The sequence below is a fragment of the Tenrec ecaudatus genome, chromosome 8 (genome assembly GCF_050624435.1).
Source record: "Tenrec ecaudatus isolate mTenEca1 chromosome 8, mTenEca1.hap1, whole genome shotgun sequence".
Lineage (NCBI taxonomy): Eukaryota > Metazoa > Chordata > Mammalia > Afrosoricida > Tenrecidae > Tenrec > Tenrec ecaudatus.
In genome coordinates, this window is record NC_134537.1 from 160,964,874 (window position 1) to 160,978,500 (window position 13,627).

Consider the following 13,627-nt stretch of genomic DNA (forward strand, 5'->3'; position numbering starts at 1 on the left):
TATGGATGTGCTTTATACAATTGATGTATGTATATGTATGGATTGTGGTAAGAGTTGTTGGAGTCCCTAATAAAATGTAAAAGAAGAAAAGAGAAAAAAATGATTAGGGCAAAGACTGTACAGATGTGCTTTATACAGTTGATGTATGTATATGTATGAACTGTGAAAAGAATTGTATCAGCCCCAATAAATTGTTAAAAAAAATAAAAAAATAAAAATGATAATCTCATAAAAAAAATAAATAATAAAAAAAATTAAAAAAAAAAAAAAGAAAGTAAATGTTTAGAAAATAAAGATGGCGACATGTACGGATATGCTTGATAAATTGAAGCATGGATTGTTATAACAGCTGTGAGAGCCCCCAATAAAATGATCTTTTAAAAAATTAGAATAAATAAAAACTAAATGGAAAATGGCTGTGGGTTGGTAATGACTGACCCTGGGGGGGAGTGTGGACCTGTGGGTGTTTAACGCTGTCACCGCAAAGGGCATGAAAGACATGGGGAGGACAGGAAGGGAGACGCTGCCCATGAGGAGCTTGGGAGAGTTCCCTTCCAGAGACTGCCGGTGCCTGACGCTGGTAACCCCACACAGTGTGGACAAGCTTCAGCAAGGACTTTCATGGTCCAAATGTACAGAGACAGAAACAGGGGTCTCCGAGATCTTGAGACCACCGCAGGCACCACCGAACACAACCCATAAACAACAGAGGAAGGCGTATGGTTACATGCAGGTGACTCCAAAGCCCACAACGCTGTACTAGCCTTCTCTACGTTCATTCATGTGTCAGTTTCCCCACCACACTCGCCTCTGAGCAAGTGAGTCTCTGCTCACCAGGAAATCCATCACTGCCTCTAGGTCCCCAGCCCCACAGCCAAGTGAAACCTCTTGGAATGCAGGGGAGCTCACGGCCACTACCTTGTCTGTGACGAGGGGCAGGCGCATGCTCTCCAGCTGGCCTCCAGGTTGGCTGAAGACGAAGTGGTGCTCCTTAGATTTGGGGATGATGAAGTGGAGTTGGATTTCTTCTCCTAGCATGGAGTAAGAGAAGGCAAAGGCGTGCAGGGTGGACTCGTAGAGCTGAGGTCCAAGGGGGAAAGGACAGAGCTTACCATCAGAAGGCCAGCTGTTTCCCAGAAGAACCCAGGCCCATTATGGGCCAGGACCACACAGCTCTGGCTCACAAGGGAAACTCATAGGCCAACCGTGTAACACCTCACGCCAGACTCCTGGGCAAGGAGAGGCCAGGTGCATGCAGACTAAGCTAGCGCCTGCTCCTCTCCTTCATGCTCACAGTACTTTACCCAGTTATGTCTCCTCGGGCACCAGCCCTGTCTAAACTCTGGGCTTGACCCACACGTGCCAGGGGTTAACAAGACCATTGTGCTACATCGCTCATCATACTTGTAAGATATAAATATAAATGAATCATTCTTACTGCCTGGATCATGGACATTGTATAATAGCAGTATTACTCATAATAACAATTGCATAGACGGGTATACTTCTGTAACACTGTGTGGCAAACACCCTTCTCTCTCCTTTGTATTATCATTAATTTGGAATTCACAACAATCCTAGGAAGCAGGTACTATTCTTCTCCCTATTTTACGGTTGTGGAAACGGGAGTGCAGAGGTCTCATCTCTAACCTCTTGCTCCAAATCTCCCGGGCCCCAGCCTGCACTCCACCCACTCTCTCCCCATAAAGCTCTAGCTGTACGCCTGCCACTCCCTGGCACGACCTCCCCCCCAGCTTCCCCACCAGTGCATGTGCACGGCGCAAGTTCGGCTCAGGCAGCAGCTTAGGGAGCCTTCGCCAACCTTCACCCTTCTCACCTGTCAGAACCTTTCCTTGGGCTAGCTCACTATAGTACAAGGTGGCTTCCTAAAGTTTACTGACAATGCAGTGATCTTTGGATCCCATTTTTCCATAAACCTTTTGAAGCCTGCTCGTGAGTGCTGGGCACTCCTGGGTGTCCATGAGGGCTGGAGAGAGACAGCCAGGCCACACCAGCTTCATGTTCCTGCTGCAGCTCCACAAGGACCGTGGTGTCCTTTGGGGGCCGAGAGGACGGAGACGCTGGTTTCGATTCACTACACCACCTGGCTCCTGTTGCTCTAGCATCACCATTCCTCATGCCCTGGGGACTCCGCGTCTTCCTCTTTGGGCCGTGCTGCCTTGATCCCCCAAACTTCTCCCCTCTCCTCCTCTCACCTGAGACAGACCCTTCATCTATACCATGGGGATACTACGACTGCCTCACAGATGTGTGTGTGAGTGTGAAATGCACCATCAGTGGGTTACAGGTGTGACTAAACACAGCCCTCATTGGACACCCAGAGCCCCGGTCAGTAGCCCCCTGAGCAACGTTATCCCCCTCTAGGAGAAAGGATGCTTTCTATCACATAAAAAGGCTGGGAGCGCCGACGTATACAAGCGCCTGGTATTGCCTGGCCCGTCGCAGGCGCTCAGTAAGTGCATGTGTCCCTCCTGATCTCTGCCACGTTCCTCTTCTTGCCTGCTCTGCACTGCTCCAAGAGTCTGCTGATGCACACACTTCTCCTTCCCTAGACAGGCGGCCTTGAATGGGCAGCTGAAGCGGATTCACCTCTGTGGCCCAGGCACTGGGACAGTGGCACTCAGTGAACCGTGCACGGAGTTGAGTGAGTTTGGGAAATCACTAGGACACCAAGAAGCATCGGGACGTATGCAGTCGGTTCACTGAGAAGAATGTCCCTCCTGAAGGGCTAGCGGTCATCTCATAAATTATTAAAGAGCACCAAGGATAAGAGCGGAAGAGGAAGCAAGGACTTTCCGTAACCCCACCCCCCCACCCCCGCTGGAATGCGAGCACTGGTGTGAAAGACGCCGAGAGCCGTGGGAGGTGCCCTGGATGCGGGGCTCCGTGCCGGTGGCCTACCTGGTAGCGCGGGTGGAAGCCCATGTACTGAAGACACTGCTCGCAGTGGTGGTACGTGTTGTAGGCTGCGTACTTGGACAGTCTCATGCGCGCTGTCTGGCACCGCACGTAAGGGTCCTCTGGCTTCCTGGCCATCCCTCTGTCTGCACAGAATGTCCCAGCAGTGTTAACGGAGTGGCCACGTGCAAAGCAACTCTCTCAAGCACTGCCTACTTAAACCGAGCAATGACATGCTAAAAAATAGAAACGATCTCTCAGTGGGTCGTGTGTGGTCAAATAGGACGGACTCACCAACCTGGGGCCCAGGGTCACCCAGCTGGTAGAAGAAGACACCTGAGCCACAGTGTGATTAGTTCACAAGGAGACTGTGTTCAGACGGCAACACAGAGCAGCTCAGCTGGGGATCTACGAAGACCACTGGAGCCGCCATGAGGGTCTGCTACAGAGGATGCCGCCTCCGGATTCCCAATGCACGTGAATGGCTGCCATTCTTCAAAAGGACTTGGCGGGGTGAAAACTCTCAACACTGCACAGTCTTAGAGCAGAGAAGTAAAAGTGGTCGGTTCGAAATGGAGACTGGCGAGTATTTATCTCGCACGCATCGACCAAGCGTTCCTCTCAATGACTACTATCACAGTGGCCACCAGTAACTGATGCCTGCTCATGGTGACCCTGATAACACTGCGGGATCATACACCCCAGTGGTCCATGAAGAAGAGAGAACACGAGGAGAGAGAGAATATGTCCATCTTTGAGGGCAATTCCAAATTCATAAGCACACAGGCCTTCATCTTCTAATAACTGGAGCCTTCGCGGTGGTCCTGACAAATGATCGAGAAAGCTCTGCGAGGATCTCTGGCTTGTACTGTGAACTGTCCAGCTCAGCTCTGTTCTGGCCCTCGCTGGTTAATTCACCACCAGCAGATAAAAATGAATCCCTGGAAAAACTCAACTCATCCCTTTAAGAGGGCATTCCCGTGCACTCTGGGAAGAGGCGAGGCAAGAAGCGTAAAAGTCTGACCTTCATTCTTTATGCTCTGATGATGCGAACAAATCAGACTGGCGTCCTCGTACTTTGGGTCATGAATGACGCAGTCAAAGGGCATCTTCTTGAACAGCTCCAGGTCAGGCCAGGGGTCACTGAGCTGGAGATAATGCCAGTCTGATTCTTCTTTGAGGTCTATGGGAGAGATCAAAACACAGACACATGACAAACAAGGAAGCAAGAGGGATTTGTTTGAAAGGTGCATAGGATTGTGCTTGGGGTGGCACTGCTGCGTGCGTCCACGGCTGACTCCGAACCCCCTTGTCTCCTGATGGCTTCAGGCCCAAGAAGGGGCATTCGGGGCTATCGCTATCAAGAGGAGTGGGCTCAGGGTCCAATTTTATGAGAATAGGCTTGCTCCTCTGTTCCCCCAGGCGAACTTCAACTCTGTGCAGAGGACTCTCTAGCTGGCCTTAACCTGTGCTCTGCACACATCTCTAAGTACGACACCCAAGCAGCCCACACTGGCTCCCACCTTTGGGTCTCACAGGAACCACATACATTTCCCTTCTTGCCTCTACAGATTTAGGGGGCACTGGCCTCTCTAGCCCAGCTCACCATCACTCCACCTCCAAAAAGCCTCTTCTGAGAGGTCAAGCCCAGCCACGTCTTCCTTTCCGAACTGTGGCAACAACACGCAGGGCCCAAACCACACCGTCACATCGGCCATGTGTCATCTTGGCAGTCTGATTAGTATGGTCGACGATGCTGAATCAATATTGATTGGTAAATAAAAACTTTCAGCAATCTAGTTGGTCCAACTCAATAAATTAAGCAATATATCAAATGACTGTGTGTCTGTGTATGTACATAGATTATATATTGAACTTATGATACAATGTACAAAGAAAGGTCTGACCTTCGACTTCCAACACCTAGTCAACAAAAGGAGGAATAGAAGCAGGAAACAGGCAGGAATTGGAATGGGTGATTGAAGGCACCTCGCGGAGCCTGCGCTGGATGAGTTGAATCACGTGCAGATTGTTAGACGTGGAACTAATGATCTGCTCTGTAAACCCTCTCTGCTCTGTAAACCCTCTCTGCTCTGTAAACCCTCTCCCAGTGCGCAATAAGGAGTTTTCCCAAAGGTCGGTCAATGACCGCCCCAGGGGTCACAATGGTCGGATCTTCATCTGATGGTGGAGATGGCGAGGGACTGAGCAGCACTCATTCCTACTGAGCACGGGCTTGTGGGGAGTCAGGGTTGACTCCACAGCTGCTGGCGCCAGCAACATACTGTATCCCTGAGTGGCAACCCTGTTTACAGAGAGGCAGGCATGATTACAGGCAGTCTTCGGGGAAAGAACGTCCAACTTTTGGACAAACTCTTACTTTCCGTTTCCTGCAGGCTTCAAGCAGCTCTGTCATGGTTGATGAAGTGAAACCGGTAGAGACTGGGATTTTTACAATGGGGCTGATTCACCATGATAACTGCAACAGGAAAAGTCATAGGGCAAAGCCCCATGGGGGACATCCAGAAGAGACCCCGTGAGCCCGGTCAGGAGCCTGCTGCTTGAGACCGCATGGTTGGGAGAACCATGAAAAGTCATGTAGGTTCAGAGTGGCGCAGCCATCTTTGAAGCCCTGCCTTCGTGCTTTGTCACTGTGCCCTCAGTTCGAGATGATGGAGCCAACGGACTCTTCACCAACATCACCTGCATTTGCTGCGCAGGCAGTTTTTACATCACTGAGAAGGCCTGGAGCTTTGTCCTGCAGTAAAGCAAGGCTCACTGGGAACCATGTGCACCTGCCCCAACTGCCTACGGGTTCCCAAAGACAGCTGGAAAGGATTGTTCATCACCCGGAACTGCTTGCGTTGTGTCGTTCCTAGGGCCTCAGTCCTCCCTGTGGGTAACACCACTTACTCTCCCTAACATCCCGCCAAACTGGAACGATGCCCGTCTTACAAAAGACAGACCGGATCAATGAGGCTATAAGACAGTATTTAAGAGAACGGGCTCTGGAGGGAACAAACCGGGTTTAAAGGCTGTCTTAACCATTGTGATCAAGAAGCCCGAAGCTCAAGGGACCGGCCAGCTTTCCTCTCACCTTTCCAAAGTGGGAGAGGGTTAGAGCTGGGATGGAGGACCTACAGTACTTTCCTTCAAAGCAGAGACCAGACACCAGCAGAACTTCGAGAGCGGGCAGGAGGGCTAAAGAAGTGCTGTTGGCTGAAGTGCTTACTCAGCATTTGGATTCTTAGATCTGTATTATGATTTTATCCTTACCACTTGACTTTGTTTCTGATTTCTATTGCTCCTGTTGGGTTTTCCAGTTTGTGAAGCACAGAAAGAATGGATGAATAAAGAACTGAGGCAAAGGGTCTATAGGGGATGTAGGGGTGGGGGTGAGGGATAGGGAGGGTGAGGGGGCTGGGGAGCAAACAATGTGTGGAGTAGGGGCGGGAACACTAGAATAGAATGTGATGACACAACTCATTTTAAAAGTGTCAGCCACTGGAGATCCCCTCACAGAAGGGTTTAGGAGAGAAGATGGGTCAGTCAGGGTGCGAGGTAGTACCAATGAAGAACACAGCTTTCCCCCAGATCCTGGATGCTTCCTCCCCCCAACTACCATGATCCGAATTCTACCTTGCAGGACTGGATAGGACAGAGGCTGTACACTGGTACATATGAGGGCTGGAGGTACAGGGAATCCAGGGTGGATGATACCTTCAGGACCAAGGGTGTGAGGGACGATGCTGGGAGACTGGAGGGTGAGTGGGTTGGAAAGGGGAAACTGATTACAAGGATCCACATGTGACCTCTTCCCTGGGAGAGGGACGGCAGAGAAGGGGGGGAAGGGAGACTCCGGATAGAGCAAGATATGACAAAATAACAATGTATAAATTACCAAGGGCACATGAAGGAGGGGGGAGCGGGGAGGGAGGGGGAAAAAAAAGAGGACCTGATGCAAAGGGCTTAAGTGGAGAGCAAATGCTCTGAGAATGATTGGGGCAGGGAATGTGCGGATGTGCTTTATACAATTGATGTATGTATATGTGTGGATTGTGATAAGAGTTGTATGAGCCCCTAATAAAATGTTAAAAAAAAAAGCGATTTGACCATGAAACAAGAAAAGCACATGTTCTAAAATCATGATGATGACTGTACGGTTCTTCTCGATGTGACTGAACTATCGATTGTAAGAGATGTGGATCATGTGCCAGCAAAACTGTGAGAAAACAGGTGGTGTTCAGCTCTGGTGGCACAGTGGGCTATGCACTGGGCTGCGGTTCTAAACCCCCGCCAGCCACTCTGCTGGAGAAAGAGGGAGATGTCTACGCCCCATAAAGTCAGAGTCACAAGAGTCCACAGGGGCACTTCTACTCTGACCTGTGGGGCTGCAGGAGTCGGAATGAACTGATGGCAGAGAGCACAGCATGAGAAGTCTCACCAGACTCACTTCTAGGAAGCGTACTGGCATTCAGACACAGTGCAGCTTCCCAACACCCCTGCTCCAGTCCACAGACAGACCGGCTTAACGACATTCCCATTCTCGAAGGGAAAGAAAGCTTCATTTGCCCCTGGGAGGGCCCCAGGAAGAGGAAGTGGGGGACATGTTTTACCATCAGAGCAAACAAGTCTCCTTGATTGGGCTGGATTCTGTCCATGAACAAGGAGAAAAGGGTTTCCTCATGTGTCACCTGCTGTGTGCTCACTTGCCTGGGCAGGAAATAAATTCCAAAGAAGCCGAAGTCCCTTCTGATGGATCATTCCACTTTCTGGAAGCATCCATCAGGACCTGTTTAATTCTAGCTCCACCGCCTCCCAGCAGAGGTCCTGAACATGCTCCCTATCGGGAAAGCACCGAACTTGTGGCATGGCACGAAAGGACAAATTTGGTACTTTGTGGAAAGCATCTAGCACATAAGGCAGACACGCCTGTGACGCGTTTGTTGTTGTTTTAATATTAGTATTTTGAGTACTAGTCTCACACTGAGCCACACGGCTGAAGCCCTGGGGATGATTTCGATCATCAATCTACCAAGAGTTCCTTCTGTGACCCAATTGACTACCGAGGATTCCAAGCGGATGGCTTACTGGCATTGATTTCTTCTTCGTCGTACACATCTACTTCCGTCAGCCGAATGAGCATTCTGGACAAAATCCTGAGGAACTGCAGGTAGGCCCCTGTCTTCCCAATCTGTACGGACATTCAGAGAAGAACCACGGTCAACGAGCCCTCTCTGAACACGCCAGGCACTCTCTGAAACACGTGGCAGGGGCCTCGTGGCCTCTGCCGCATTTACAGGTCTCCTTAGGTTCAAACAAGCACCCAGACACAGACATCTGAAGGAAGGGGGTCCTAAGGAAAGCACAGCAAGCTAACAGCACACTCTCCTGTAAGCAGAAAGCCTGCCTGCTTACAAATCGCTGTAGATGGGGCTCCCGGCCCTGGCCAGCCAAGGACTTTATCTTTAAATAAAAGTTGCTTTTAAAAACATGAGCGTATAATATGTGATGTAACACAATCTAAAAGGAGTCTTAACACGAATGGAAAATAATTACTGCTGTAATAATTGATATGGGTGTAATAAGATAAGAAAATGTATTATGTTAGAAAAAACATGCAATGAATCAGTTCTCTCCTCCAGCAACGGAAGCAGCAGTATGTTGACAGGGAGTGGCCAGAGGTTCAGACTGGATTCAGAGAGGACGTGGACCAAGGGATATCACTGCTGATATCAGTGGATCTTGGCTCAGAGCTGAGACTACCAGAAAGATGTTTACTTGTGTTTCGTTGACTATGCAAAAGCAACTATTCAATGAAAGCTGGACACTGAATAAGGAAGACTGAAGAAGAATCTATGTGTTTGCAGCGAGATGCTGGAGAGTGCTGAAAGGACAGACAAGTGGGTCTTAGAAGCGGTATGGCCAGAGTGCTCCTTGGAGGCAAGGATGGAGAGACCAGTCCCTGGAGCAGGACACCATGCTTTGTAAAGCGGAGGGTCAGTGGAGGAGAGGATGGGCTGACAGACGCCATGGCTGTGCCCGTGGCCCAGGCATAGGAGCACACAGGAGGAGGGTGCAGAGCCGCACAGTGCTTCTTTCTGCTGTGCACAGGGCCGCCCTGGGCTGTAACGGACCCCACAGCAACCTAACAAAAGCTTAGGGAGAGAAGGAAAATTACTTTTCTTCCTCCTCTTTCTTCCTCTACCCCAGAGTCCCTAAGTCCCTCAGCCCAGCACCAGGCGAGTGCACTGACGGTACTGTCAGCCTTAGCCTGGACGACCTTTGGTTCAAGAGGCACCTGTGGGTTAGTCGGGGACCCTCCCTCCCACCTCTAGGGATGTGTCTTCAAGTTGGTGGTCCAAGAGCTGATTCACGGGGACAAGTCAACGTTAATGAAAAACTAACTTTAAAGGGGGAAGATATGAAGACCCAACCAGGGGAGCTAAGAGAGTGGAAGCACCCCACAAACGAGAGAGCTTTGCAGAGTTCGAGGAAAAGGTTTCCCCGGGGGCTTATTGAAGGCTTGCGGTCAGACCACATGGGACCCTCAGACACCCCCCGGAGGACCGAGAAAGTCACCAGAAACTGGTATCAAAGGAGGCTGCCCAGCCGGTGGGCAGCCACCCTGCAATGCCCCATGGGAAAGGCAGAGAGAGCGAACCAGGGGAGAGGGTGCCTAACCCAGGAGTGGACCCTGCCATGTGCGGGGAGGGAGGCTGGCAGCGCCGGCAGTGGACGCACCTGAGGGGGCCCGCTGAGCAGCAGCCTGCGGGGGTGGAAGCTGTCCATGCGGTTCTCGGAGCGGTTGCTGTAGTCCATGTGGCTGGGTCGGGGCACCGTCCACTGGCGGTAGTAGAGAGACTGCTCGGTGGACGTCATCATCTTGCTCAGCAGCGGGCGGAAGGAGCTGGCCCACATGACCGAGTGGGCGGGCAGGAGCGAGGCGGCCTTGGGCAGGCTGCTGCTGTCCGTGGCAGTGACCAGGTCGTACACCAGCTTGGGCAGGAAGACGATGGGCGGCTGGCGGCGGGCCCTGGCGATGGAGCACTGCGCGGCGTGCAGGAGGCACGTGGGCGCCGCCGTGGACGAGCAGGAGCCGGAGGACGGGGACAGCTGGGAGGACGACACGTGCACATGCCGCTGGCCGGCCTGGGGGCCCGAGTCAGGCTGCGGGACCAGCCCAGGGCTGTGCCGGCTGAGGGCAGACTGAGAGCCTGGACTCACCCGGCGCCTCGGTTTGTCCCCGGGGCCCGGGGCCTCTTCGGACAGGCCACAGGGCTGTGGTGATCTGGCCTGCTCTCCCTGGACCGGCGCCACCGGCTGGACGGAGGGCTCCCCACACCACGCCGCACCTGCGGAGAGATGCACCTGGTCAGCCACGCTGCGGAGTCCCAAGAGTCACTGGGCACACACGCACAAGCTATGCCTCGCTCCGCAGCACCCGTTACCTGCACTTGTCCTTGACTGGCAATTGCTCATGAACTTCCACTGCTGGAGTGTGGGAAAAAGCCAAGGGAAGAGCCAGGGCCCCTCAGCTGGGATGGCCTGGTCCCATGACATCCTAGACCTCCCCCCACCCATTCCCACGGCCTCTTCCCTGTCCGCTCCGGCTTCCTGACCCTCACCCCCCTGGACATGTGGTGCCCTGGGACCCCCTCCTCCTTGCTCACCTCAGGAGAATACATCCCTTGTGCTCCAGCACAAATGTGCTGGGGGGCACCCACAGGACACAGTGGGCTGTAACAGTGTTCCCGTTCAAGGCAGTCCCAATACCTGGCTTCCATACCACCCTGTTAGTGATCCAACCTCTGTACCATGTGCTATCTTACAAATGTGAGGTGCTCACAACGGTCCGTAGTCACACGTGGGCACACACATCAAAGCAGTGCTATTGTGATCACCGTAGCTCTGCAGACGGTGTTTCGGATGCGTCTGGAAGTATCTTGAGTATAAGCCGACCTGTTGATCAGCCGAGGCTCATAATTTTACCACAAAAACGTGCTGGAAAGCTCAACTTATACACGAGGAAATGTGGTACACTGTTTACTAGTGACTAAGACACGCACTTGACTAGCTGCCATGAGATCTGGACTGACACCGGTCTGACTCGCAGCCTGGCGCAAGGGCCGACTTGCTCATCAGACAGGGGCTGCTGGCACTCACTGCGAAGTCTCTGACTGGCCCAAGTGCTCCTAGCTGCCTCAGAAAGACCTACCTGGGGACCCACGGCTATTGACAGTCACTGGATGCTCGAGGAGCCTACTCAACAAAAGCCGCGTGGACAGTCAGTCCTCCGCTCTATGAAACCTTCCGGGGCCACAGGTGACCTCACCGCTAGCCTGCTCTACCTGAGCAAGATGATTACTTCCTGAACACATCACCAACATGCAGTGTGAACCTGTGAGTATAAAAACAACACTAACACCTACTGCCTCGTTCTCACGATGGCCAATGAGGGCAGGGCCCATCCTGCATTGACCTTTCCATGTCCGGACTCACAGATTCTCTGTCCTTGTCTGCAGCTGGAAAGCCAGGTGGTACTGCTTTATCTATGTTGGTAGCACCTGGTCGGGGAGACCGGAGGAGCCCCGCCCCCTATCTTAGACCGCAGGCTTTCAATTCACATCCCCTGCCCCCATCACCAAATAGGAATTTCTGGTGTTCAGGACTCAAGTGAACATGTGTGGTCTTTTGCTGTCCCCCTTCCCCCCCGCCCCCGAGAAATCTAGTGTCAGGTTCTGGTCATCAGATTCAACAAGAACAGCTCCCCTGTGGCGCCTCTCCTGCAGGGGCGCAGTGAGTCCCCGCCCTGCCAGCTGCGCAGGGTGGGCAGTGGTGGGTGGTCAGCCTTTCTAACGGATCGTTCCCCGCCTGCAGCCCAGGCCACCACAAGAGGCACAGGCCACGCTCTGCTCCCGAGACACGGCGCCACCGAGCCTTCCCGTCTTGCCCAGAGTGCCGTGTTCTCTGATGCCAATCAAGAAACACTCTGACTGCAAGTTCTCAGACGCCCACCGAGAAGAGCCAGCTCTTATAAGATCTCCTTTCCTTTCCCATCCCAGCCCTGGGGACAGACTCACCAGAGGCTCTCGAGGACAGAGAGGAGGCGGCTGAGTCGTGCGAGCAAGACCTTTCCCGCTTCACAGGGCTCCTCTTCTCGGAGGCGGAGCCTGTTCCAAAACAAACACCAATAGCGCATCATCGCATCGACTTGGGAGGCTGTGGCACGTAAAGCCCGCTCATGGTGCACCTCCGTCCGCCCGTCCATCCTTCTGTCTGGTCAGCAGCCATTTCCAGGTACCCTGACTGCGAACTGAGGAGCAGGGGGCAATGGCAGCCAACACGGAGGTACTCGCAGGCCAGGGGAGCCCCTACACCAGGACCTGGGGGAGGAGTTAGGAATCCCCGGTGCGCAGACAGTTAAGCATCTGCCTCTCCCCAGAGTTAGCAGTGGGATTCCTTTCCAGGTGCAGCAGCAGCAGCGGTGGCGGCGGCGAAGCCGGAGGTTCTGCCCTGCTAACCCAGTCACTGTAAGCCCTGCTCTGCCATGCAGGTGGTTTTTCTAGGTGCCTAAACTGACTTGACACCAGCTGGCTTTGTGCATCAATGATTTCCCAGAAGCCAAGAGGCCAAACGGCCACGCCGTGTGAAGAAGGGAAAGCACGTACAGAGAGTCCGGAAGGTCCCAGAGGAGTTGGCAAGTAAAGGGTGGGGGGAGTGAGAACTTCAAGTAATGGAAGGGGATGGGGGTGGGGAGAGCATGGGAGGTGACAAGGAGCATGGTGGGAGCAGGAGCAGTGGCAAGGTTGGCACGGTCAGCAGCCTGGGGAGCCCAGGATGCAGCCTCTGGGGCGGGAGAGCTGCGAGGGGCTCATGAAAAGCCAGGGGGCAGTGGATTTACCCCACCGGCAGTGGGCAGCCTGAACACGTCCATTGGGGCCACCTTCTTGTCCCTGAAAGAGCTCTACAGCCACAGGGAAGTGGGCAGGGCACATCTCTTCCTCCCTATCTGCTGACAGAGGGGCCATGGGAGGGCAGGAGAGGGCAGGACCTATGGAAGGCCGCACGGTGAGTGAGCAGAGTGGGGGACGGACGGACTGGCGTCGGGGCGGAGGTCGCCTCTGCTACCACTGGCTCCCTTATCTCTCCACACACACACACGCACATGCACACACGCACGCACGCCCTGTTTGTCATCAGCTCCCTGTGCTGCCCAGCCTCGCTGTTCACCGCAGCCAAGCACCCTGCGGATTTCTCTGGCTGATTAAAAACACGGTGTTGGGCTTTGAGAGTCTGCAAATGAGACAGGCCTGTGTGCCCCCCCTCAGTAACGAACGGCACACTGTGGAGTCGATTCACACACAGGACAGAAGCACGGTCATCTTACGCCAATGAGTATTTTGGGCCCATGAAGCCTGAACCTGAGTGAACCCTACGAGATCTCCGTTCTCTTCCCGCTCCGGTACAAACCCTGGAGCTAGGAAGAACGACAGGAACGGCCACTCACTCCCACCACCTGCCCCACCGGAGCGCAGCAGGGTGGGAAGCGGAGTTCAGTGAGTGTTTTGCCAATTCCTCCATCAGAGACGTGGCAAGAACTCACACATGCGGGCTGTGGGCGAGCTGCCCATGCAGTGGGAGCAAAGGGACGTGGGGCACCGCATTCTACCTGCAAGCACTGCTGCCTCCAGGAGAGCCCCGAGAG

General features: G+C 53.3%; 1 protein-coding gene across 1 annotated transcript in view; it reads right to left on the reverse strand.

The window, feature by feature from the left end:
• GREB1 (growth regulating estrogen receptor binding 1) overlaps positions 1 to 13,627 on the reverse strand; it is an 83,257-nt gene that overhangs the window by 19,799 nt on the left and 49,831 nt on the right. Inside the window, exons 20-25 of the mRNA XM_075555823.1 lie at positions 12,003 to 12,092; positions 9,664 to 10,274; positions 8,011 to 8,113; positions 3,944 to 4,102; positions 2,923 to 3,065; positions 919 to 1,080 (exon numbers count right to left, since the gene is read on the reverse strand). Of these exons, the coding sequence (XP_075411938.1) occupies positions 919 to 1,080; positions 2,923 to 3,065; positions 3,944 to 4,102; positions 8,011 to 8,113; positions 9,664 to 10,274; positions 12,003 to 12,092 (1,268 nt within the window). The remainder of the gene's footprint in view (positions 1 to 918; positions 1,081 to 2,922; positions 3,066 to 3,943; positions 4,103 to 8,010; positions 8,114 to 9,663; positions 10,275 to 12,002; positions 12,093 to 13,627) is intronic.